General features: G+C 42.1%; 1 protein-coding gene across 5 annotated transcripts in view; it reads right to left on the bottom strand.

The window, feature by feature from the left end:
• RAPGEF6 (Rap guanine nucleotide exchange factor 6) overlaps window positions 1–26,617 on the bottom strand; it is a 123,403-nt gene that overhangs the window by 77,257 nt on the left and 19,529 nt on the right. For all 5 annotated transcript variants that reach the window (XM_084535471.1, XM_084535467.1, XM_084535468.1 and 2 more), the window contains exons 2-6: window positions 22,142–22,212; window positions 21,505–21,561; window positions 20,079–20,162; window positions 8,626–8,695; window positions 3,034–3,177 (exon numbers count right to left, since the gene is read on the bottom strand). In XM_084535471.1, coding sequence (XP_084391597.1) covers window positions 3,034–3,177; window positions 8,626–8,695; window positions 20,079–20,162; window positions 21,505–21,561; window positions 22,142–22,212 — 426 coding nt within the window. The remainder of the gene's footprint in view (window positions 1–3,033; window positions 3,178–8,625; window positions 8,696–20,078; window positions 20,163–21,504; window positions 21,562–22,141; window positions 22,213–26,617) is intronic.

Below are 26,617 nucleotides of genomic sequence, written 5' to 3'. Positions count from 1 at the left end.
CCTAAAGATATACAATTAAACTGAGTATCAGGGCTCTTTCACTTAAGTAAGACGCATAGGAGAAAAAGCTTCAAATATGGTATTAATAATTGAAAATATTGAAGAATCCGCACACACAAATATTTATCTCATGGCCAACCACAGGGATTTCTACAGAACTCATTCCAACAAGCAGCAGTAGAGAGCTCCATGCAAGAAGTCAATGCAAGCTCATGTCACAAACTAATGGGTAATGTTTTATGATAAAGGTGAATCCTTGTTTTTATAAATATTAACCGTACTATATTTAGTGAGCAGAGATCTACAGTTAAAGGAGTTACTGGAGATTGCATAGATAATTCCCCCTAAACAGAAGATTTCTTGTATTTGCTTTTAATTGTCAGAGGAAAAATTCTGAGCTGGGATAAAGCAACACCAACCATCAATACCTATAGGATCTGTGTTTTCTTCAGAAAGCAGAAAACCACCTGTGCTTGAGCAATTAGGAGCTTCAAAACTTAACCAGCAGCATGTTGTGTACTCTGTAGCATTATACCACTAGCATTATAGCCCACACAAACTCCTTGCGGACTGTGCATGAAGTACCAAGCTCTCTGATCAAGCAGGGCTCACAAAAGGTCCATCAAGCCACATTCAGCATCTGTCAAAGAGCATTCAGCAACAGGCTGGAGAGTGAAATAAAATGCTGCATTTATTCATTAGTATTATGCCAGAGAGGAAATGTGCTGGCAAGTTTGTAAACAGTTTCCCCACTCTGGCAGAAATGTTATTGTAAGTTCTTGTCAAATAGGCGTTTTATTCAAAAACCCTCCTCCTCACCCTGCCCATACTCCAACAGGTTGGAACACACGGTTACCTTATAAACCCTGCTCTTCAAAATCAGTGGGAACCAGTGGACACGTATTAGCAGACTCCTATAGGTAAGAGTTAAACCCAGGCACAGAACAAACCATACAGCTCAGGAAATAAACATTATTTTAACAGATTAAAACAGAATATGGAAAAAAATACAGGCATCCTTTGTTTTGTTTACTTGTCAAACAGGCAGCTGGGTTTGATTTCTTAGTCATCTGTTGAGTTACAAATTACTTTTCGCTACACCAAGTGCTGTGACTATGACACTTTCCAATTAGGAGTTTATAGGCTAGAAAGCAAGGCTTGGTATTTCAACGCAGGCTGCTGAAACCCAACAGCTAGCAGATTTTGTTTCAGAAAGGTGGTTTCCTGCCACTTAGCACTCAGTCATCCAGGAAAACACCTAGCAGTGTTAACAGGACTCTTTTATATATTCCTAATCAAGTGACAAAATCAGATTTAGGAATATGCTGCTGCTTTATGAAGTTTATAACGTTTCCCATCAAACAGTGATCAAAATATATATTTTTTAAATCTGATGAAGCCACCAGATTTGCAACAAGAAACTGTATGTGCAAAGACAGACACGTACTCCACGTGGTTGTTAACATAAGAAATAAATCAACACAAAGAAGAACCCTAAAAAGGTCATCATTTGTTGACTAATCACAATCCTGCAAGAGCAGCACACTGACTCCTTGCATCAATAACTGACAGTCTCTGAAATCATTTAAGGAAGCGTGTAATTTTGTAGTTCTCAGACGAGTCCCTTCTCATGCACCCTTCCAGGCAAGCAGCACAGCAAGCATCAGCGTCAGCTGCTCCTGAGGTTCTCCTCCTCCTGGCACTTAAGCCTAACAATTATTTTTTGTGTGTTTATTCAATGTTACAGAAACACCAAGCAGCGACTTGAAAAAAGAGGGAGATTTTCACATACAGATCAAACTCAAGTCCTAATAAAGCCTTATGTAAGTCGTTCAGCCCAGAACCTGAGGATTCAACATCTCATTTCATCAATATAATTCAGATTAATTAGCAGTGATAAAAAACATGCAACAGTTCTTGAAATGAGATGGCAGAGGATGTTAAACTTCAAGTAGCATATTCTTTTTCCTGTCGCAGCAACGTGAGCTTTTCTGCTTAGCTGACAAATGCCAAACTAACCTTTACCCACAGAAAAGCTAAAGCTGTGGAAAGTTTAAAAATCACCCACCTGCATTACAACAGCTAGCAACATGCAAAAAAAAAAAAAAAAACAGCAGTTTATTCCAAAACAGAAAAGATGTCTTAAGTTTCTAGCTAACTGCACACTTCAGATATTTTAAATTTTAACAACTAAGAAAGGTTTTGCACCACAAAGGGAGATGAACAGGAAGACAGGAGAAAGGGTGAGAAACTGAGGTGTTTGGTTTTTTTTTTTGTGTTTGAAGACTAATCAAGGTCTGTGAATTTCAATTTTAGCATTGTCCTCAAAGAAAATCAAAGTATCCAGAACAATTATTTCCAATGAAATGATTTGTCTAGATCACATATAAATCCTGCTAGTAGCAGGAAGCTTGTACGTGAAAAAATAATGGTGAAGAGAAACCTTCATAAAAGCATTGTGACCTCGAAACCACAGCTGTACGTGCCTTCACACAGAACAGATTATGTAGTCTGTGATGGTGTGTTGTTTTTTTTTTTAAAGTAGCAAACGAGTTGCCATTACTCTGTTTGATGCCTGAATTACCATTATGCTATTTTTCATCACGTAAATGTGACAGAGTATCACAATAGTGTTATTACTTTATTGAACTGCATTTGTGATTGACTCACCTCAAAACATAGCCTAAATTTATCAGGGACAAAAAGAAAACCACCAGCTGCTCTATCTTACCAGAGGAACTCCAGTTACAGCCAGCAAAAAGCAAGAACAACCATTTCTCTATCCAGCAGAAACATTAAGATTTATTTGCAACACTTAACAGAAAACCCAGAAAGCAAATAAACTCTTCAAACTAGTGCCTGAATCTTCAGCTACCACCTGGAGTGCTCAAATCCAAAGTACTCAACTATTCCCCAACAAGAGAAAAGCATTAACAAACACGACCCATCTCATCTCACCAGCTTCCCTCAGTGCACGGAAACCCAACAGCACAACGCTGAGCACCAGCTCCTGCCGATGGAGACCAGACTCACCGAGATGTAGCTGCTGGCATCCACGTTGTCCGTGATGGTCTGGCGCTCGCCCCTCTGGTTGATCTTCCTAAACCTTCGACGGGACTGCCTGAGCGGGACTTCTCTTTGCAGGATGTTTTCCTCATTGTCTTTGGAGTTCTCCACCTGAAACACACGTTCAGGCTCCTGGTTAAACATCCAGTTCTTCCATAGCACTGAGAGCCGATGGAGTCGTAGCAAGCTCATGAGGAAGGAACTAACATAAGTTCGGAACAGTTAAAACTTTTCTCAAGAAAACGACTGCAGACACTTTGAAGAACCAGTGCTGCATGTCTCAGAGCGACGTTATTACAATGAGCCGGAGGCCACAGTTTCCTTCCAGGAAACAGTTTAAAAAAAAAAAAAAAAAGTACACGTATCCTCTGAACAATGTCACTCACCAGCAGAAACTCTTGTGCACCCACACATATTATACAACCTGAGTTATACACGTTGCTTACTTCAAGGATGTCTTCAACACAGAAGTTAAATCGTTTGTGTATTTACAATCTGCTTAAAGCCACTGACTGCCATTCTATTTTTATTGGTATTTTTTCCAAATGTAACTTAATTTTAGTACCAATCACAGATAAAAACTTAAAACATTCCAAGCGTTTGTTGTTGTTCTGTGTGGTTTTACTGTTGTTTTGGAAATAGCCCTCAGTCCTACTTTGCCTATGCCATACTCATTTCTAATCACTTCCAACAGATTACAAAGAATAAACTGGATCTTCATTCATATCTTGATGATAAATTTTATTTGTGACTAAACATTAAAAATAAGGTAAATTTATCTCCTTAGTAAAAGCCAACATGGGAGCTTTTTATCTTACTAGTTACAATTCCTTTTTTCTATAAAAAGCAGTCCCATCCCTCCTCATTTCCTTCTGATGTTTTGGAAAAATACATCCTAGCAGGAAACAGAACAGACATGCATGCAAATGGGCTGCAGCGAGGCAAGAAGCTCCTCTACAATACAGTTACTCTGTAGAAGTTTCTACTGGCTTAAATGATTTTATTTTTTTTGTAACGTGCTTTCCTAAGCGTAAGATGTTAGCACTGGAAAAGGAGAACCTTCATGTTGGCTTATGCAGCCCTCCCTTTGCACACTTGTAAATTAGCTCAATTAAAATTCAAAAGGTATAAAGGAACGAAAATTAGAAATAATTAACAGATAGTAACTGAAAATATCTGAACCATTCACCTAAGCAACATCACCTCTACTTTGCACGTTGCTTTTTTCAAACAGCCAGGTCTATGTCAGGTCAAAGGAAGGTGCAAGTGACAGGGCTTACTTCATGGGTTATTTTTAATTCCAGAAAAAAATATACACTAACAACATAATATAAAGATACACTGGTTTAAAAAAAAAAAAAAAAAAAAAAAAAAACACACCTAGCTTCACACCACATTTTATCAAAAAGCAAAAAAAGTGAAAAAAAGCAAGGCACACAGGCAGACAACACAGCTTTACACAGGCCCTCTAGCACCTTCAAAAAAAGCGTTGTGACTGTGGGTACTGCAGCCCTTCTTCACGTAGCAGAAAATACAGATTTCTAGTCAGCAATACCATTGCTCAAATTACGCAGAAGGCTTCCCAAAGTAAAGAAGTTTGGTTTCTTACAGTTACTCTAATAAGTAACCAAAACCGTGTTGATTTTGTTCCAAATTTTGTATGTGCTACACAAACTACTTCAATAAACACATCACTTCCCTTTTCTTCTGGGTTCAGTCTTCCAGGATCATGCCGACCAAAGCAGGTCCTCCTCCAGCACAGCACGCTGACATGGGCAGCGGAGGCTTCCCGAAGCAGCAGGACAACAACCAGCCCAACACTGCAGACCTTTATTACATTAAAGCCCCAAACTAAGTATTTTTAAGACTAAAGGGAACACTTACTGCAAGATGAAGCTATTTTTCTTCCTTAGTTCTAACTGAAAGCCAAGAAGCGAACATAAATACGTGATTTGTTAGCATAAGGGCAAAACAACCAACTGCCAGTGGAAACTCAGAACTGAGACCACCTGCTTCCTTCGGTTAATACCACGGCCGTAACCGACAAAAACAAAACAAAAATCAGAGCACCAGGAAAGACCTTGACACCACATAGCTTCCAATTTAGTACCAGCAGCAAAATCAGCATTTTGAGCCCAGCCAACCACCAGACTGTTTATATTTGTGACCTGTAAGCGTGCACACAGCTGGTGCTGGTCTGCTGCACGTGACCAGCACCGGCATCAGGCACTGCAGGGCTCCTGTGTACTGCGCATCACTCGGCCATGCCTTCACCTGCTTAAAACCAAAATATTCTGCTGGTAGAGTTCACACCCAACCTCCTCACACTGCCCTGAGAGGGATGACGACTCCTACGGAGGAGTTCTGCATCTCTGTGGGTGCTGTGAGCTGGGGACCCAGTGCTGGAGCCCAGGGACATGGGCAGCATGAAGGCCCATGGCACCGATGGCTGCTGCCCGAGCACACTTCTGGGTATTATTTCATTTCCATCACGTAATAAAGTGTCTGGAACAGCACGCTAACTGGCTAGTTTCTAATCAAGGGTGTTGTTTCATTATCCTTGAAGTCTGGCAGCTGCAGGATACTTCCACGCAAACAGCTTCAGCCACAACGCATGCTGCCATGAAAAAAAAAAGAAAAATCAAGGAGGATTGCGTGATTATCCTCAACTTCACTCCACAGTCGGTGCTAGCACTGAAATAATTTTACCTCCAAATATCATGCTGCTCTTCTGAAATCTTACATTCGAAACTAAAGAAGAAAATGAAGACACGAAAGAACAACAGAAGGGAGACTTCAGGACATGGAAATATGCTGCAATTCTGGGCCATTTTCTTAAGTGATAAATGGCCCCATTATTAATTCAATAGATTGTTCAGCCTCCAAAATATGAGCTACAATGCCTATTCACACACTATCTGTTATCCTCATTAACTTAAGATGACCACATTTTATGGCCTTTAAAATGGGTCAGTTCCCAAAGGATTCCCATTCCAACTGATTTACATTCTAGAAAGAAAGAAGAAAAAGAAAAATCAGTCAGCAGCAAAAGCAGAGAACGGCATTCTTTAGGTACGTTAAACTGCTGCTGCTTTTGCTTGAAGATAAATATTTGTTATGCAACATACAGTTTGAGGTGTAATGCATATTAAAAAGGAAAAACTCCTTGCAAAATACAAAGAATTAGGAGAAAGTAATAAGAATTGATCTGGGAAATGAAACTCAAGCGCGTTTTCTGTCGGTGCAGACCATTAGCAAGGTGCGTGCCACCACGCTGATGCTCTTTTCTCACCCCATTGGAAGGGCTACATAGAAACCTGGAAGTTATTAGTACCTTTAGCTAGATTTACCTATAAAATATGAATGACTACAGGCTTCTGGTTCACTGATTTTCCTACAGAAAAATGTGCTAAGTTCCAGAAAAGGATTTAAGGTGAAAGGATTTCAAGTGTCTCTATAATCTCACTGGAATTTAACTACAGTTACAGAAAATGCAAGAAAGAGTTTTGAGAGAGGACAGTTGTCCAGGTTGTGCATTTCTCTCCAGGAACAACTGGCAGCATTTGGCAATGCTGACATGGACAACACCGGCTTCTCCATGACCATGACAGGGCACTCCTCTGAAAAAACTCATTGCATTTCTAGCTCCCCGAGCTACACACAGAAAACTCTCCAAATTCTTCATTAAAATACTTTAATAAGGTCATTTTCTTTCCAGTAGCATGCTCTCTATAGAAGCTATTCTTTTACGTGCATCCTCATGTTTGTTTGTGTTTTTGTTTTTTTTTCCTCCATTGGTTGGGGTTTTGTTTGGATTTTTTTTTTCTCTTTAAATACAACAATAGCAGTAATATATATTTTGCCCATGGAAAATATTTCATGTAAACCAGCAACTCCACTTGCAGCAGGCGGGTGAGTCACTGGGCAGCCCTGGGAGCAGCGACATACTTTCCGTGCTGCAGACTCCCCACTTCAAACAGCACTTGCACCACAGTCTACAGGATTTTCGCAGGAAGCAGCACACCAGCTCGATTAACCTCTGGAGCACCAGTTCTGTAAGCAAAGAGTTGTGCAACTCGTTTGTTAGTGAAATTAGTCTGAGCTGTTGATTTGTTTAGAAACAGACCAAATTCCTGTCGGCTGCCCCAGCCTGAAGGCCCACAGACATGCAGCATTCCCAGGGGGCAGGTGAAGAGCACCGAGGTGTGGGACTGTGCTCACCAGTGGCAGCAGACATCCGTGTGCTCAACACACCAAGTCCTCGGCTGCTGCTCTTATCAGGCAAGAAAGCAAAGAGGCAGCAAGGAACCCAAGTGCCCGGGGCATTCACACAGCATGGCTGCACAGATCGCATCCACGCAGTTCTCTGGCACCCCTCAAGGCATAAGTTGGTCCCAGACCAGGCTGGCTAATTTCAATAAACAAGTGACAATTTCACTTCAGAAGACTGAAAGAGGCTACTTGCACTCTCACCTGTGCTAGCTTTGCGAGGTGGCAGGCTGCAGCTTACCGCTGTCTGCAGCAAAGAACATTGCTGATGCTATCGAGGCCTTCGAGCAGGATCAGACTGACACTGCGCAGATGGAAAGGCCCAAAGGGCACCAAGAGCTCCCCGTACAGCACATCCGTGACGTCCACGGATTTAAGAATACTGTGAGAACCAAATTTCTCATAGAAGCTGAATATTGACATACTCAGTGAGTAACACATTGATAAATATTAGTTTTAATGTCATCATACCCAGGCCTAAGGGAGCTAAATCAGTAGCAGCCTGAAGATCTCAGCCTGCTTACAGACACACGGCCCCTCGGTGCAACACGCGTCTTTGTTCCAGCATCTCAAACTCAAAGGTGAAGGAGACCTTCCTGCATCCCAGCCACACTGCTAGGGTACAAGGCGGGTCTGCACCACAGATGAGCAATCCTAACATTCCCTCTGCCAGGAGCATGCATACATCAACCCAAGAACTGAACCTGTAAGTACGTACAAACTTGGCAGTGTTCATAAGGATTCTGGAGCAGCAAAAAGCAAGCTGGATGCAAAAAAGGTTGATGACAACTAAACTGAAAGCCTTCTCCTCCAAGCTTGGCTAAGCACTCCTACATTCCTTCTCCTCGTACCCAGAAGACTTCACACTGTGTGGAACTGCAAAGCTGGGACTAAGAGTGCTTTTCCTTCCAGACACGGTACTGTTGGCCTGGCCAGTAAAAAGCAATGAAATGGGTGGAGTGGGGACAGAAATAAAATATTCAAGATAGATTATTGTTGCCTGATTCAGGAATGCTCAAGTCAGACATAACTGGTAAGCTTTTGGAACTCAAGTAAACATAATTTTAGGAAGAATGACACAATCATCCTAATCATCACCATCATTTACCCATCCAGATTAAATGTACATAGCTATTGCTGTTACGATAGCAGCCCTAGGTATAATTGAAATCAAGGCAATTTTACTGCAATTTTTTAGAACACTTTACAATAAGCTTCCTGCTTTAAGACACAGAAAGAATTTGCTGAAACCAGCAATACATTTAAATACATTTGAAAAATTTGCCTTACCACAATCATTTCTGAAGGCTCCAGTATGATACATTCGCATCCTCGTTTTCCTCCAGACTGCTTGCCAAAACTAGAGAGGGATGGAAAAAAAGAAAAGGAATGAGACAAAATGAGACAAACAGCCTGTTTTACCTTTTCATTATAAAATGATCTGGCAATGGTGCACCTTACACTAATTGAAAAAATGATGAAATTACTGCATGAAAAATTCTAACAGTATAGTACCATTATAATATATATTTTTTAATTTCCTCAGTATCTCTCATCACAGCCTGTTATGTAAGCCCAAATATAAAGAACATTCTTTCATAAGATCATTATTACTGGAGATACACAGAACCACTCACCATGCATTTCAGTGTTGACAGGAACACATTAGTAAATGTTAATTAAGCATTAAACAGGCCTTGTAAAAACAAATATCTATAAAACTGAAGAACTCAGAAGCACAAAGCATCTTTAATCACAGCTCCCTCAATTCCACACCCCCCTCTTCAACCTCCCAGCAAACAGGACAGAGCCTGTGCTCAGGTCCAAGCCTCAACCTGTGACCTCCACACTCATATTGCTTCTTGAACCATCATGATGGGTTTAAGAAATACAAAAAGAATAAATGCCACAATGTGATGGACAGTGTAATAAAGCAACTAAGGAGAGAGGCTAAAAGCAGTGCAATATGCTTCAGCTGATCACTCCAAAAAGTTGCTACCATCAGGACACCTGAAGACCACCACGCAGTGCCCCTGCCGCAAGACTATAACCATGCGATGGGTGTTCCTCAGTCTTGTCTGTAAACGAGACATTTGATTAAAAAGAGAAGCCAAGGAATTGCTTTGGCTATGAGCGGAGGCTTCAGGAGAATCAGCTCTGGAGAAGGCACGATGCTGGCAGACACGGAGGTGCTGGAACCAGCAGAAAAAGGAGCTGGTACCAGCTGGATGCTGCTGGGGTAGTACTGGGGGCACAGACCAAAAGCCTCTTAACTCACATAATTCGTGGCTGTAATAGCATCTGGCATCACGTACTCAGCCAGTTTGTCTTCATTACAGAGCTATCAGCTCGAGCTAGGTATGCTTGACCTACCCGACACAGACTTGCTCAAACGAAAGCTATCCCATGCAGACTTCAAGTTAGATAAAAATACTTGATTAGCAGCATCCCAATCGGGTTAGCAGTTCTGTAGTTAGAGCTGCTGTGTTAGGAACTCAGGCTGTCAACAGCCATCAACATTTAACACTTATCAGAAGAAATAACTGAAGATCCAGTTAACTTGAAGTAGAGATTAATGTTTGAATTAAAACAAGGCTAAAACAAATCTGGAGACAAATCCTAACAAGCAGATCGGCTCCACCAGTTCTTACTAAGGTTACTTTTGGGAAGTTCATCTGAAATTTCAGCCACATCAAGCATTTGAGTTACACAGTCATCGGTACAGAAAATATCCCCTGAAACATTATCACTGTGCAGAAAACTTAAAAGACTTATGCTTCTAAGCTTTACATTACGGGATCATACAAAAACTTTTCTAGGATGCATGCAATTTCAGGAAAGGAAGTTAAGCCGTGGAACTAAACTGTGAAGTCATTCAAGCGAAGCTTCGTGTTATTCCAGCAAATAAATTATCAGTGTAATCCTAACAGCTGTCAGGACAGAGCACTGCAATTAGCAGGAGCACAGCAGTTTAAGCTGTCAAGTTTTGATTTTATTAATGGTCTACTGAAAAAAAAAAAAAAATCCCTAAATGAAATGACTGCTATGAAGTCATAAGTGACAACTGGAATTTTCTTGCCCCTTGCTGCAGAAGGCCAGAGGAGCACAAGTTCCACATTGAAGCTTGGTATGTGCTACGTGCCTACAGCAAGCAGCTGGGAGGGGAATTTTTCATGACTTCATTCTTGCTTTTCCTACACAGACATGATACAAGCATGACAGTTTTTGAGTATTTGCTGTATATCAAAACTCATGTTATTATTTCTCCACAAAAAAAAAAAAAAAAGTGAAAACTATCTCCCACAAGTATCACATTTGCATTGAAAAAAAGTTACAGCTTTAGTTTTACTCCGTACAATAGAAATTTGAGGCAACAGTTCTTCAAACAAAAATCTGAGGACTGCATGCAACCAGAAGATTTGCGTTCTGTATTTTTAATAATTATCAGTTTTATCACAAAACTGATTACTACTTTTTTCACATTCCTAGCAGTTCAGACAGTTTTCCAACGAATATTCTTCAAGCAAAGCATTTTTATTGTATACAAAACACTTTGTCAGATTACTTTGGGAAGGGTTGCAGTTTATTTTACATAAACACATCCATGAAATTCAGGTACTGTCAAACTCCCTTCTGTTTCTGTTGCATCATTTGTTAATTAAGTAATGAGAGTACACAAAAACGATATAGGAAAAAGAGCACTGCTCAGATCAAAGGTCAAGCTCTTGGCACTATCATTTCTGGCCCATCAAGCACTTTACAACAACTGGACACTCAGAAAAGGATTATGTTCCAACGACAAAACCCACCCTTCTAATCCTAAAGAACAAACTACTCATATTTACAAGTCAATAGGTCAAGTTTAATTACTTCCAAGTGCGCATCATGTGATGCTTTATTGATTGCACCGCAACACAGCTCTCAGCAAGAGGAGGCATGGCGATGGTTTTTCCCCAGCCATTATCACCAGGTTTTAAAAATACCAGTTTTTAACACTCTGGAATGAACATAACCAACACATTTCGGAAACATGGATTTTAACTTTCTAAATTACTTATTCCATATCTTGACTAGTATGAAAGCGATGTCAGCAAACCTCTTAAGTGACAGAGAAGTTATTTCACTATCTGCTGATTTTAAACAATGCTCAAGAATAATGTTCATTCCTACTTGTCTTATGTAATTACACAGCAAAATGTTTGGAATAAACAGAAACTAAGCCCTGACATACACAAACAGTCAAAGTGGAAGAAAACATGAAACCAATTGAAATCAAGCCTTAGTTACAATACAGTAAATACCTATATCAAAACACATACACCAAACTATTAAAACTTTTAATGGCCTGATTATTAATTTTTTAATAAAATAATAAATTATTTTTTAAAATATTATAAAAATATTTAACCAAATGTATTTTTATGGATTCTTAAATTTAAATGTGATTCTATAGCTTCCCACTGTCAGAAGTGCAAAAAGTCAGTCGTGTAAGTTACATCACAGTTTTTATTTATAATCTTATTGTATGCTCCTGTCACTTAATATTCATCTATTACATCTGCATCATTAATTCTCAGACACTCACTCACTGGCTTGCAACACGGTCATAGGAAAAACGTCTTCCACATATCAAAGGCAGCTTTGTTTATGCCTGATTTATGTGTGCCTCATTTACAAGAAACCTTGTTTTCCTCCTGATTCACTGCTATTCATAATTAAAAATGCTTAAGCAATGGCATCACAGGAGAAAGGAACGCAAGTTCAACTGGCAGGGTATCATGCTTCAACCACTAATGGGCGTTCAGGCCATGGGATCAGACCGGAGCTACCGAAACATATGAGCCCAGCACACTGAATAACACGGCTCTTAGCATCAGCTGTTGCACCCTGTTCAGCTGTCCCTTCTCCGCTGCATGACTTGCTAATACAGATAAGAATACAGATAAAGCCATCCGTGCCTGATGCTCAACTCTACAATCCTAAACGTGCAAGCACTTGAGCATCTGCTCAGCCTTTGCTACTGGAGAACGCTGATTTTCAGTCTCGTGCCCACTCCCAGGAGCACTGGCATTTTAACACAACCTTACAATTCACAACAAGGATGCTTCAAAGCTTCCTTAAGGCACAAGAGCTGTTATAACATGCCTTGTTTTAACACAACAACCTACCCCAAAACCCTACAAAACGATGTATTTTGAATATAACAAAGTATTTCTTTAAATAGGTTGTACAAAAATACTTAGTTTTCTAGGGAAAAAAGGTCTAAAACCGCTTAATATCCAGCTGTTAAGTGACCTGAGTATTTGGTGCTGAAACATCTGCAATTTCAAGACTCACAAGTTTAAGGAGCAGTAACCACATTTGACTTGAAAATTGCTCGACTTCAGTACACTGGAGTTATTCATTACTTATGGTTTTTCATTACAAAATGCTCAAAATACAGAAGACACTTTAAGGGTAAAAACACAGCCTGTCCTGACGAGTTTTCAGCCTACAAACACAGATGGAGACTGAGACTGAATGCTGTATTATTTGTTTGAACACTAATTAGCAGGCATCTTCAGACTTAAAGTATTCTGCTGCATCCTGAAACAATGTTTTCAGATCTTTCACATATCAAAGCCTTCGATACAGAGATGTCAGGCACTTGGAAATTTGTTCTGTATTGTCCAGGAAGTAGAAAATCCTAAATTATCCCAGCTGTTTGAGTTGGTATTAATACTGCATGCAATTATTGGTGATTTTCAATAAAGTCACCTGCAGCAACAAATGCTCCGTGCTGTATTAGGTGTAGGACTGGGCTAGGACACTGATACACCAGGGCAGAGCTATGCCAAGAAACGTGTTTGCCATTTTCTGCAGATATTTTGTTTTTCTGAATATTCTCCTCTCAGACTGCCTGTCAAACAGCTTTCGGGAACACAGCGAGAAGACAAATTGTACTTTTTGCCACTGCAAAGAGAACCCAGCGACCTCGCGCGTCAAGTCATCTCGCTCCGCAACCTGGCTGGGTTTCTGCAAGGCACAAACATTTCTCACCGAGCACACGCTTTGGCCAGGAAGAGACGAGTTGCATAAGAAAAGGAAGCATTGTCTGGGTTGGGGTTTTTGTTGTGTTTTTTTTTTTTAATATGTAGAAATAGAAATGCTTTTTCTCAAGTCAGAGCCGATTCTTGATTTGAAAAGCATTTCATTTTTCCTCTCCTCAGAGTGTCTCTATGCAAGGCAGCTGTTCCAGCCAACGTCCAGGACAGCTCCTGCAAGGTAGCTGCTGCTCAGCCCCACAGCAAATCCCCCATCAACTTCCCCAGTCACTGCTGCATGCCCTACACAATGTACTGCAAGTGGCGTGGAACAACCATTTGCATTATTGAACCCCAATTTAAATACTCTCACGCAGCAATTTTAAGCTTAATTTCCTTGTCATTGGCCAGGAAATCCTAAAAGAGGGGAGAACCTGCCAAGCCTTAAGGTCAGCAGTAGCAGAGCTGCGGTGTTTGCACAGAGGAGGCAGAATCCTCCCGTCTCATCCTGCGGTTGTGGTGTCAGACACTAATCCTCACGGGAATTACTGTTTTTTGGGGCATCTGCAGGGAAGGCTTACTTTCCCTCGGTGTTTCTCAGGTCAAGAGCCACCCACGAGGCTGTGCTGCAGCAGAGGCTTGCTGCAGGCAGGGCTGTACTGGGCAGGGATCCCATTGACACTCCGCAGCAATGAGCTGTCAGCACTGCCCCTTGGTTTCCAACCAAGGAACAGCCCCAAATGCCCTCGGTTTGATAAATTAAGTAGATGGGGAAAAAAGTTACAGGAGCATGGCTCAAAAGTTTCATTACAGAAACAGATTTCTTATCGTCTGTACTTTTTCCAAATGGGGAAAAAGAAAAATGAAACAACAACATAGGGATTGAAATCCTCCTCTTTTAATGGATAATTCAAAGTCAATAAAGGGTTAACACAAGTGTGTTTTCCTCATTTGTGCTACTGCTTTTTAAATTGGCAAATGTAGGTGCAGGGTTTTCAGAGATACCATATGCTGTGCAAGTCCTGAGCATTTCAAAGTAACTTAATTATAAAAATATTACAATACTTAACTTCATCAGAAAATGGTCTAAAGGAAACCTGAAACCACAAGATGTGTGGTGGATGCAAAATACCGACTTCAATTAATGCTCAGTCATCAAAAAGCATTCCTGCATTAGCTGTCAACAACAGCAACATTTAGCAGGTTTCTCTCTTAAGCTTGCTGAAGTTTTAATTGGGAATGATTTTGGAGGCTGTAGAACACACCACGCGATATGCAGGCTGCGAGCTCAAGATGTCTGTCCTAATTACCTCGTACTCTGAACATGGTGAGGCTCTGAGGCAGCCAGTATCTTACCTACCACTTTCTGAGAAGCTTTGCAACTATCCCAGGCCATGTGACTAGATAGAGTTGATAAAAATATATTTTGGATATTAAAATGTTGCACATTACTCTTTGCTTCCACTTCCACATCTCTTGGTATTTAAAAGTTTGGGTATTAAAAAATAAAAAAAAATAAAAACATTTCTGTGGTGCAACTATCATCTCCAGCACTCTGTGAAACCTCCACAGAGCACCTGCTGGAAGAAACTATGAATAAAATGAAAGAAAGCAGCTGCAGTGGGGGACAAGACTATGGGATCGTTTAGCTGTTGACAGGTCTGAACGTAGTCCTTCTGCACTACATACTTTTGTGGCTTTTGCAGAAGATTACTCCATGCCTGAAGAGATGCAGCACGTGCTCTCCTTGGTCTGTAACGAGAGCAGCACCTCCAGCAAGAGGCGTGTGCTTCAGAGAGCAGGACACGTGCCCCCAGCCCCTCACCTACAGCCACAGCCAGAGCGTGGACACAGCAGGCACACCCTGAGCAGGAAGCCTGGAAGGAAGGACCGGTGGCAGAAAAATGCCAAAATACGTTTCCTTGTCAGAAGCTGGCAACACTGGAGCTCTGAGCTTCTTACTTTTTCACTGAAAGGCATAAATAATAGTAATACAGGTTTTACAGGTAAAACCGATTGGTTTTAGATGATACATTTGAGGTATAATACATCTGAAAGCAAGTTACACACCTCAGAAGTTAAGACTTCTAAAACCCAAGCAACCTAAGATGTGCAAGTTGCAAGTCCTTGATCCTCTATTCCTATTCACCAGCACTGATGGTGCTGTAAAATCACAGAATTCTCTGTGCTGCTGGTATTGTCACATAAAGAGTCTGAAAAAGTTTATTTTGCAACTTGCAGTGACTGTTTATTAAAATATTGTTATCTGCAAATATTAACTTCATAAAAAAATAAGCCAAAATAATTTCAACCCAAGCCACTATTCATAAGGCAAAGCCTGAGTTCCTCTTTCATTATGACAATTTCTCTTGATTCAAGCATTTGTGTCTTCTAATTTTACCCCAGAAGAAAAAAAAAGCAGTGGCTTGCTGAGTCCCTGGCACATCCACAGCTCCCGGGAGGAGACACCGCACCACGAGCGGAGCACGAGTCCGGCCACGAGCGTGTCCCTGCCCTGGTCTCAGCTCCGCCGGGTGACCTCCAGGCAGCTCCGAGTTTCTCAGATGCTGCTGACACCTCCCTGCTGGCTGCAGGAGGGCCCAGAGCAGCCAGCCAGCCCTCTCCTGAGCTCTTAACTCACTGTCTGTGGCCCGCTTGCTCCAAACGCCAGCTACTTCATCTCCTTAAAAATCCATCTGCTTCAACCTCCTTTTGCTAGGCATCCTTGAACCATCACCTTTCCAAAGCAATCCTGTTTAAAAATTAATTAGGTTTGGGAAAAAGAAAAAAAAAAAACACTTGTTTTTAACCAACAAATGCACTACCTGGATTTAGGACAACAACACTGATTTACTCCACTTGTGTGGTTTCAGAAAGGCTGTTCATAAATTTCTTGGGAAGGCCGGGAAAAGAGAAGTGTTTGTTTTCAATAACATCTTGAATGTTTCAAGACTTTGTCTTTCTCTCTTCAAGGTTCAATTCTCACAGCTGTAGGAGGCTGTCATCCACATAATTGGCTTCAAAAGTTCCTCCAGGTCCTTGATACATTTCCTATGGCTAATCTTGCTGTGAGTAATCTCCTTCAAATACCCTGCTCAAATGAATTATCTTGATTAACAAGCAAGGTTAACACAAAAACTCTAGCTTGCTGACATGATTTTCCTTGCACAGAACCCCCCACTCCTGTTCTTTTGTTCTGGCCATCATTCTCTTGTTAGAAGCATATTCTTTTCCTCCTGTACCACATCTATTGACAAACCCGTTCTCCAGGCAATAGGGTAATCAAGGCTCTGTCATCTTTGTACCTGGTATTAATGATTGATCTGCTTCTTATGTAAAAATAAATAACTTACAGAGCTTCTCTTATTATCATTATCAGTGTCAAAATAATTAACAGATTTTATCCTACCCGCATGCAGGTCTTAGTCCTCTAATTTTCAAGCCAATTTCTGAATTACAACTTGCACAGTAATTCTTCCAAGTTGAACAGAAAGCCTTTCTCAAGCACATGCCCCTACTCATTCAAGAGCCTACAGCGAGTCAATAAAGCAGTGGCTGCCACCTTCTTATGCCTCACCTGGGCTGTGCCTCTTGCAGGATTGAACCTACATACCTTACCTTTTAAAGATCTGCAGAACAGGGAGGCTTTTCTGAGCTCTACTGACTCAGAAATAACCAAAAATGTTAGATAAAACCAAGCATGGAAAAACAGGGGAGCTTAACCAGCGTGTTAGCTAGGTTAAGCTAACAATGGTCTACCAAAATCTCCTCCCATCCATCAAGGTAACTGCTGGGTACATTATAGAACAGGGACAAGTGCTACGAGAAGGTACCAGGAACTGGTCAATCATCCCCTTCCAGTCCTACTTGGAGACCCCAAGTACCTCACTGATAATCCACTCTACCAGCAGTTTCTCAAATATTATTAAATAAAAGTTAACAAGCAGCTAACTGACAATACAACCCTGATTTTGAAGAATGATAACCCAATAAAACAGATGAAAAGAATAACTATGAGAAAAAGGGGCCTTTAAACCCCCTCTTCCCAGGAAATCCGATGCCTTTAACTGACACACACCAGTATCTTGTTTCTTAAGGCTTATGAAAAATTGTTCCGACGTTCCAAGCAAAAGAACCCTGAAACGCAGAGGAGTTCCTTCAGTATGAAGTTTGTCAAATGCTCCAGAGGAAAAATAAAATTGAAATTGCCGTGTCAATGTTACAAACGTAATTGGAAGGGAGGGAAGTTATGAGCTACAGACAAGGATTGAGTTTCAAACTAGAATCCATTTGCTAACTATTATCTGTTACAGAAAGTGCCTCTGCCTACCCAGTTCCTCCAGAATGAGAATTATTCAAACCAGGCTCGTGACCTTTTCAAAGCCCTAGGCAGTCTCCATAAAGCCTAAATTCTCATCGCGGGTATTTATAACCTGCCTCACGTTAAGAGCTCTATTTCGGTCCTCACCCATTTTCCCCGGGGATGTCTCAAAGCCATCATCAGTCTCCTGCATCACTTTAGTGCAGATGACACCCATCTCTAACCTCTCTCGCCCTTGCTCACGTGTTGACACATTTATACCACGTTCAACAAATCCAATAGCTGGGCTTTAGCTGATGCCTGTGTCTGAGCTGGAAGCCACTCAGGATGCCTACCAAAAATGCCCTGGCTCGAAGGATGCCTCCACTCCCCTCAGCAGCCTCAGAACACTTCAAGCAGGATTTTGCTTTTGACTCCCTACACTTCTGATCACTTTGCTGTTGTAGGAAGATTAAAAAAGTACAGATAAATCAGCATCCTAAACAGTTCTCTCTTCCATACGGTTTATGCCACTAAGATCAGACAGGTTATGTAGCATGACATGCTCCTTAGGCATGAAGAGCACAGCATCGAGTAGTTTATCCAAAGATGCACAGAGCAATGCTAAAATACAGGAAGATTTGAGGTGAGAGGGGGGAAGACCACACATCAGCCCCACCACAATCAATTTAGGGAATTATCTTTACTATGTTATCAATTTTGAATTAAAAACTTTCAAGAATAAAAAAATATTTCCAAGATGCTTTACACCTAATGATACACTGCAGGTCATTTACACTCATCTTTCCCCTCTCACTGCTAAGCAAAAGGAAAAAAATAACAGAAACAAACAAGCAAAAAAAGTTACTTGTGTTTCCTATAATACCGGAGGGGATGAGAATGAAGGCAATGCTGTGTTTTCTTGCAGACACGTATTTAAGCTTCCTTTCAGAATGATTTGGTTTGGGACAAGGAATAATGCATAAGTGTTACTTTAAATGTAATTAAACAGTGCTAATTACAGTTATGAAAAGAACATTCCTAAATTATCCAAGGCCCTACTTCATATGAAAATAACCCATAAAGGACTGGTGACTGCAGTTCCCTCAACTACAAAAGAGTAATTTGAGGTATTTAGACCAGGAAAAGTAACCAAACTTTATCACACTGTTACATGGCACTATAATGATTCGTTATTTAATTTTTATTTAAGTTGTAAGTTGAAGTTGGGCAGCGCAAGTATATAATTTAGCAAAGCAGAAAGCAAGCTGTGCTCTTCCTTCCCCTGTTTTCATGTCCAAGCAGCACTTCCCCTTCCCCATCTGTGCCCCAGGGAGGGCCAAGGGGGACTGGGACTGGTTTGCTGGTGGCAAGGCCAGAGTCAAAAGCATTGGGTGAAACAAAAAGGTTTGGTTTCAGCATCCTTTTGCCCACCTTAACTATTCACTAGTTAACTATAATTTTAGGTTATTTATTTGTGCACGTCTGCATTTCTACTCCAACCCTTTAGCACACCAAAGCTCTGTTTTTCCCCCTGCTGCTCTCTGTTTCTGCGAGGCTGGCGCAGGAGATGAGAGCACACTGGCGAGCACGCCAGCAGCCGTGGCTGCAGGTGGAGCTGCCCAGTGCCCGCAGGAGATGGAGCCCACCACAGAACCACCGTCCTGGAGAAAAAGCCTTTCTCTTGTCTGATGGAGGTAGCAACACTTTTTATTAATCTCAAGAAGATGTGCCTAAAATTGGGTACCAAGGTAAGTCAACTAAAAAAAAAAACAAAAAACACTCCTGTCTTGCCTAGAAGTGCAGCTTGAATGCAAATAAGCAACATGCAGCTTTGAGATACAGTGAAGATTCTGAGTGACGTACAAGGTTAAGCAGAGTATCACAGCACAAAGTCCAGCTCAAGACAAATATCATGCTTCAGTTAAAGCACGTCACAACTCTCACTGTGCTTCAGCTGTACGATGCAGTCAGATTTCTGTCATATGCTCTCTGGAGCCAACACCACTGGCCTCTATTCTCTTGCTTCATACAAAAAAATCACATATGCCATTACAAACAGTCTCAAAGCAGGGGCAGAAGCTGTGTGATCTGCAGTGGTGTTTTTCAGACAAGGAACTCTGGGTAACTCCTGTTGTGTGGCTGTTTTGTATAAAGGGCCCCCAAGTTAAAAAGCCTAACACAAATTGTCTCAAACCAAAAAATCCAGCCAAGCAAGACTTAAAAGTCATCAAGTGCAGTATTGCATGCAGGAAAAGTGGAAGGGAATTTAAATTAAATTAGCAGAACACTTTTTTCCACTATTCAACTTTAGAAAAAAAAAAAAAGAAAGAAATGGAAAATGTTACAGCAACATCAACATTCAATTAAAATAAGATCTTGAATTACTTTAAACAATAATAATAAACAATTTTATATACCTGCAAGGTGGTAAAAACATGGAGTCCTTCATGAGCACAGAACCGGACAGCAGTATATACCAGCATCTTGCAATAGTTTCTGAGCTGTAAGAAAAGGTACCAAAAATCAGTGATATCTACTTGCTCTCTTCAGCAACTTAACAACAGATTATCAAAAACATTGCTGTAGTAGAATAATGACCTGCCACCTTGTTAATTTGGTACACTGACCAAAAATTTAAGAAATTTGAAGGAACACTACCAGGAATTAACTTTTATTTTCTGAACAGATCTGCATCCAGAATGTTTCTTATGCCTTACAGTTAGATTTCTAAGTGACATAAATGTCAGTTTTTAGCAAAACAAAACTGTTAAATTTTAGTGAGAACACTTAGTTACTCTGAAAGTGTACATAAAGTACAAACACAGGAATGTTTTCATTCCATGGAAAAGTTCATTAGTGTGTCACCACAGACAGTTACTTTAAATTGACCTGTAAGGCCATGTGGATAAAGCACAGGATTCGTACATCTGGTTCCTGCTTTGCTCTCCTCCACACCTGCAGTGTGTGCCCACGCAGTGTGGCCTCCTGCTGCATCCCTCGGTCCTAGATGGGGGACAGGGGACCTGCCAACCCTCGCACCCTGCAGCCACGAGCTGCAGACCTGCACAGATGCTGCTGTGCTTTACTGCAGGGGATTTTGTCTTTTCATGGGGCACTGCACTGACACTTCTCAGCTACAGCCTCACGCCACCTTCATTTATAGCATGCGACTCTGCACCTACATCATGACCTGGCGCTGGAAGAGGTTTATGGCACACACACCCATCATGAGAACCAGTACGTGGCATCTCTTTAACTGAGATCAGGTGTGCTGGAGGGCGTGCTTCACACTGAAAGCTAGCATTAGCTGCGAGTTGTTAAATACATCATAGCCAATGCTCAAATGTGAGGAACAAGTGTATTTGCCTCCCACCAGGCACCTAAAAAGAAGCTAAAATACTAGTTCTAGTAATTTAAACTTAAAAAACACGGATGTTTGAGCCCCATTCCTGCTCTGCTGCAGGACACTGCTAGCAAGCCATCAGGTTCGCGCTCGGCAGCCAGCGCCAGGGGAAGAGTGCCACCTACTGAGCCATCGCCACCGCTCCCACCAGCCGCCCGGGCACTTCCCGAGGCAGCACTGATTGCTTTTTTAATTATCTGGTGCGGGCACAGACATCCCTCTGCTGCCCGTGGAGCTGGGTGTTAATTTGTGGGCACCTCTCAATTGTCAGTGCCTTACTGCCATTACAATCCCCTCTTGTCAAAGCTTTTAACTGGTCTAGCCAAGCTTAAGCATTGTAAAGTCCTGTATTTACAATTACTAAGTGATATTAAAGCACATAAAACAGTGGTTTTGCTTACACTTCTGCTGGAGAACTCCCACCAGTGACATGTACTTACCAAAAGAGAACTTGGTTGCCCTTGTACCTCTCGTAGCGGGCACTCGATGACATTATTCTGAGGAAGAAGAAATTTAATTTCAATTTTAATCCCCAAAGATTGTAAGCCATTAACGATCACATTTCAGCAGAATCACTTTAAGGCTTTCAGACCTCAAATTCAACTCTTTTTTGTTCTAAACAAAGGATGTGCTTAACCATAAAATTCAAATTATTACGGTGTTCTTCATTACCCAAATAGATAACATACAACTTGTTCTCTAAGTGCTTAAATCACTCCTACACATTGGAATTACCCATAGCAACAGAACTGAAGGAACTAAAATACTTCCAACGCACTTTTTGTGCTTTGTTGGCCTTCCATTTTTTGTTCTGAGATCATCTGAGTGTCTGCGGCATTAAAAAGCATTTGCAATCCAGTTAACACAGGGTACTTCCTACAAAGTCCTTTGCAGACATATGGCAGTAAGCCCTGCCTTCATTGTTAGCAAAGCTAATTAGTCTGGATTCAATGCCACATTGCTGCAGTGACTTAGCTCAGCAATGGACTTGGATAATGTCCTGCCACCCCGAAGTGCAGGCTGAGGAAAACCTGAGCTGTTACCTGTGTTACACTACCTAGCTCCGTTGTACTTTACCTTAGCTGGTGTTCCCTGAAGTGTGAGAGTATGTCCAGTCCATGAAGGAAAGAGTAGATTGTATTTAAGTCCTAAAGAGAAAACACAAGAAGAAAAAAGAAAAGACGTGAGCAACTTCATTCACAGCACCTAATCACTTCTGCGTTACTTTCTAAGGTCCCAAAACATGTTCCACAGCCTTACGAAACAATTCTAGAGAGGAACAAAGCCTAGATCAGAAGCTAGGCTGCAACATGTGCAGGCTTGGAGAAACCTGTTCACTCTTAAGCTGCTGAAGCAAAAAGGGCAAAGTTCAGCTGATACATAAAGAGTTACCCAAAATAGATTCTGAAGCAGACTTATCAGAAACCTCTCTGAAAATGATTTATATGAATGGAGACTGCAGCAAACAACACATAGCGTAAACCAAACAGCACAATCCTATTCTTCCAGGGCCAAAAATCATTGAAATATTTTAATGACTCTTCTAAATAGGGAAAAAATTGGCAATCTTGCAAAGCTACCTCGCTAATAGCAAAGAACACTGGAGAAAACCTATGCCACGTAGTCTAACTACGATTCATAGTGCAGAGAACTACAGTCCCTTCTCATAATAAGAACATTAGGTGTGGACATGAAGTATTTTTCCTATCTGAGACCCAGCTGGTATCCCCATTACAAACTCTGCTCCATCCTACTGCCTTTAATTAGAAGTTAGTGTTAGAAGTGACTCCAAAATACTCCGGTAAAGACAGCGTGGGGTTAGCTTTGTCCCCCACCTCCTACTATGAAGACTCAGCATCGATCAGAGCCACCCGATAGCAACCGTGGAAAAATACAACTTTTCTGAAGCAACAATATTAAAACTTGCAGATGATTTCACTTTAAAGATTGGACTTTATTTAGAAGTGGCAATTAGCTAGGAGAAGCAGCTGTTTAAACTTCTCACTACACAGAATTCTCTTTAGTCACAAAAATATCTGTGCTGATGGTGCAGACCACATGCTAAGAAAAAGCTCACTAGGGCTATTCATCACTTAATTTACTATCCCGAACAGGTGGGCTGTTAGCATTAAATACATGCACAACAAAATCATTATACGCCACGCAGCAGTCTCTCCAGCTTGGCCTCGGAAAACATGCTCTGAATTTTCAAGTGCTGCATTTATGCAGTGTTTACAAAAGATAAATCAATACGAATGCTAGCCTCAAAGTTTACAATAGATTTACTTTAGAAAAGTTCGTTGGCTTAATAGTCAATGTTTAGAAATATAGCGGATACAGACTGTTATACCAAGGGAAAGGTCAGATGTAATTGCAGGCCATGTAAAACCAATAAAACTGATTTTTTTCCTTTCTAAATGTCATTACCAAACCCATGAAAATTAAACAGAAGGCCTGAATGTTTCATGCTCCATCTATAAAGCATCCGTTTCACACCGCCCAGTCTCGTATTAACCCTCAGCTGTGAGTTAGGGCATACTCGATTTTCGTAGTGAAGCACCCAAGAGTGCCAGCTCCGAAACAGATCCCCGAAGCAGATCCCAAACACGACACTTCCTTGAGGTGAGACCCCAAACACGATGCTTCCTTGGGACGAGAACCCAAACACGACCACCAGGGCCTGCAGGCAGCCCCAGGGCCGCTCGAGCCCCTGACAAGCTGTTGAGCAGGAGCCGCGCCGAGTTCCCTGTCAGAAAACGTCCTGCACCGAGATGTGGCAGAGGTACCCTCTGACCAGAACACCCCAGTAGTTAGCAGCATCTTCCTAGTTAAAGCCTGAACACAAAAAGGGGAGAGTGACCCCACAGCCAGCTTCTTCTCCTCCACCTGGGCCCTGCTCACCCGGCCGAGGATGCTCCAGCTCCCTCAGGGCCCGGCCGCGGGCAGCAGCAGGGTTATGACCAAACCACCAAAGAGGAATTTTTCACTCTTTCCTACGTGTTGTGTCTACACATGCTTGCCTACGTCTCCTCCTGAATAATTTAGCTGAGACACAGTTATAATGATGTCTTTTGAATGCGTTACATTAGCAGTCCTATTGTCATGAGTTACAGAGCATTGTAAGCGGAATAAAAGCTCCTATTCGTGTTTCACAACAAAGTTCAGGCTGCACACACAAAAACTGACCACATCCTCGAGGATTATTCCCCACACCTCCACAGAGCAGGTTAGTCCAGCACGCCCTGACCGTAGCACAAAGTGGCCTCAGCATAAAGGGATCCCTGTCTGGGAAGCATCTCTCATCTCAGGGGCATCCAGTCCACGGCAAAGATGGAAAAAAAAAAAAACAAAATCAGCAAGGGATTTTGAAAGAGCTGTCCCCAACGTCAGCTCTGTTGGGTGCCAGCAGCACCAGACCTGCACAACTCCCCCAGGTTCTGGGTTGTCTCCGCTCCGGCAGTGTGCACCCATGCAACATGCTTTAAATGCCATACTGACATAAAGCTTTGTTCATTTGCTTGTGTTAAAAAAGATCCTTCACAGACAGCCAGGGAAGTTCTTCCTCCTCCTCGCACACCCCTGCAAAATCTAACGAGGGAGGTTTACCCGCAGCTCTGTTTTTCCAGATGATGTGAAACTTTCACACCAGTCACACATGGAGTGGTTTCCTCCATTGCTCCCATCTCTTTTAATTATTTTCACGTCCAACAAAGGGCAACAAAGCTGGTGAAGGGTCCAGAAAACAAGTCTTATGAGGGGCGGCTGAGGGAGCTGGGGCTGTTTAGCCTGGAGAAGAGGAGGCTCAGGGCAGACCTTACCGCACTCTGCCATTACTTTGAAGGAAGCTGTAGTGAGGTGAGGATTGGGATCTTCTCCTAAGCACCAAATGATAAGATGTGGGGAAATGGCCTCAAGTTGCAGCATGGATATTAGGAGAAATTCCCTTACTGAAAGGGTTGTGTGGTACTGGAACAGGCTGCCCAGGGGAGCGGCTGGGTCACCATCCCTGGAGGTCTTCCAGACACGTGTAGATGGAGAACTTAGTAGCAAGGATTGGTGGTGGACTTCATCACTAGGTTAAAGGTTGGAGTGGATGATACTTGGAAGTCTTTTCCAATCAATGTGAACACTTCTAATGACAGCCCTAGCACAGTGTTTGAGAGCCCACATGCCAGGAAGGGTTCATATCCTTGCACACCCAGATGGACATTGCACGGGCTGCACTGCACACGAGAAATCCTCAACCACAGCCTGCAGTGCTCCTTTCACCAAATCCATCTTCACAAAGCCAAAAATAGGATTAGAACTGGTTATTTTAAACCTCTGATCTACACTGCGGCCCTGGTTTCAAACACCAGACAAGCACACAACCACAGTACAAAGGGCAGAGATTATTTCTGCAGATATCTATCCGTTATGGAGAGAAAGTGCCATAAAAAGGATGGTACCAAAGTGCAACAATAAATGGGACAGGCGCAAAACTCAAAGTACTGCTGGAGAAGTTACAGGTCCATTCCATACAATCTCTTCACATCTTTCTGCTAAAACTCATCTGAAAAGCAATTATGGACAAAAAAGCTATTAACAAAAATTATTGATGCACAAATCTAGGGACTGAGGTCAAAGGGTTTTATTATTATTTTGTAATCTTTATTTTCAGAGCCTTTATCACCCCAAAACTAAAACGTGGTATCTGCCTTGACATAGTACAGCCAGATGCACTCCTCAGTGTTCAGCAGACAACTACACCTTGCCTGGTGTATTGGTGGAGGAGCCAGCTCATGGCTTCTGTCCACCCAGCTAAAATTACAGCTTCAGCAAGCCACGGGAAGGCGAGGAGCTGGGACATGGTCATTGCATGCACAGCAGCCCCACAGGACTCATCTTCCTCACCTCCTGCTCTCAGCACCAAGCTCAGCAGCCCAGTGCCCTCGTTGGGAGCAGGACAGACACCCACCCGCCGGACAGACGCCAGGCAAAGCACGAGGAGCAAAGCCACGAGAAGGCCCGGAGAGCCAGGAAGTGGCGAAACGACTGCTACGCCTGCAGAGCAGAGGGCACTGCGTCTTCACACCCATCACATGCAGCGTTGGGCTGCGTAGGGAACAGCGAGCATCCAGGCAGGAGGGCAGAAATCAAGGGAAGGCCCTGCCGGGGGCACTGCTATCACCCAGCTTCTGTTGGCAGCAGCTGTTATCGCCCGACACATGCATCCTCCTGGCACAAAGCTGAGCCGGCCGCTAAACCAGAGAAAAATGGGGAGATTTCAGCAGCAGCAGCATGTTGTTGTGTAGATCAGCCTTCTTTTAAAGCAATTTCCTCATCCCAATGCACTGAGGGGAGCCACCTGAATACCTGCCCACTTCTTTTCCTCGCCAGATGCCTGCTCACATAATAATTACAAGATGCCACAACTGAACTGCGAGGGAAAATTACAGAATCACCAGCAGCATGCATCAAAAACTCATCACATGAGAGCAAACCAGGTAGCTATTACGATCACCTGCTTACCCCAGAATGCTTTTATTTGAAAGTGATTTGATACTTCAGATT

The sequence above is a fragment of the Aythya ferina genome (genome assembly GCF_964211825.1).
Source record: "Aythya ferina genome assembly, chromosome: 14".
NCBI classification, from domain to species: domain Eukaryota; kingdom Metazoa; phylum Chordata; class Aves; order Anseriformes; family Anatidae; genus Aythya; species Aythya ferina.
Note: the sequence above shows the minus strand (reverse complement) of the source record. Positions and strands in the feature narration are given on the sequence as shown.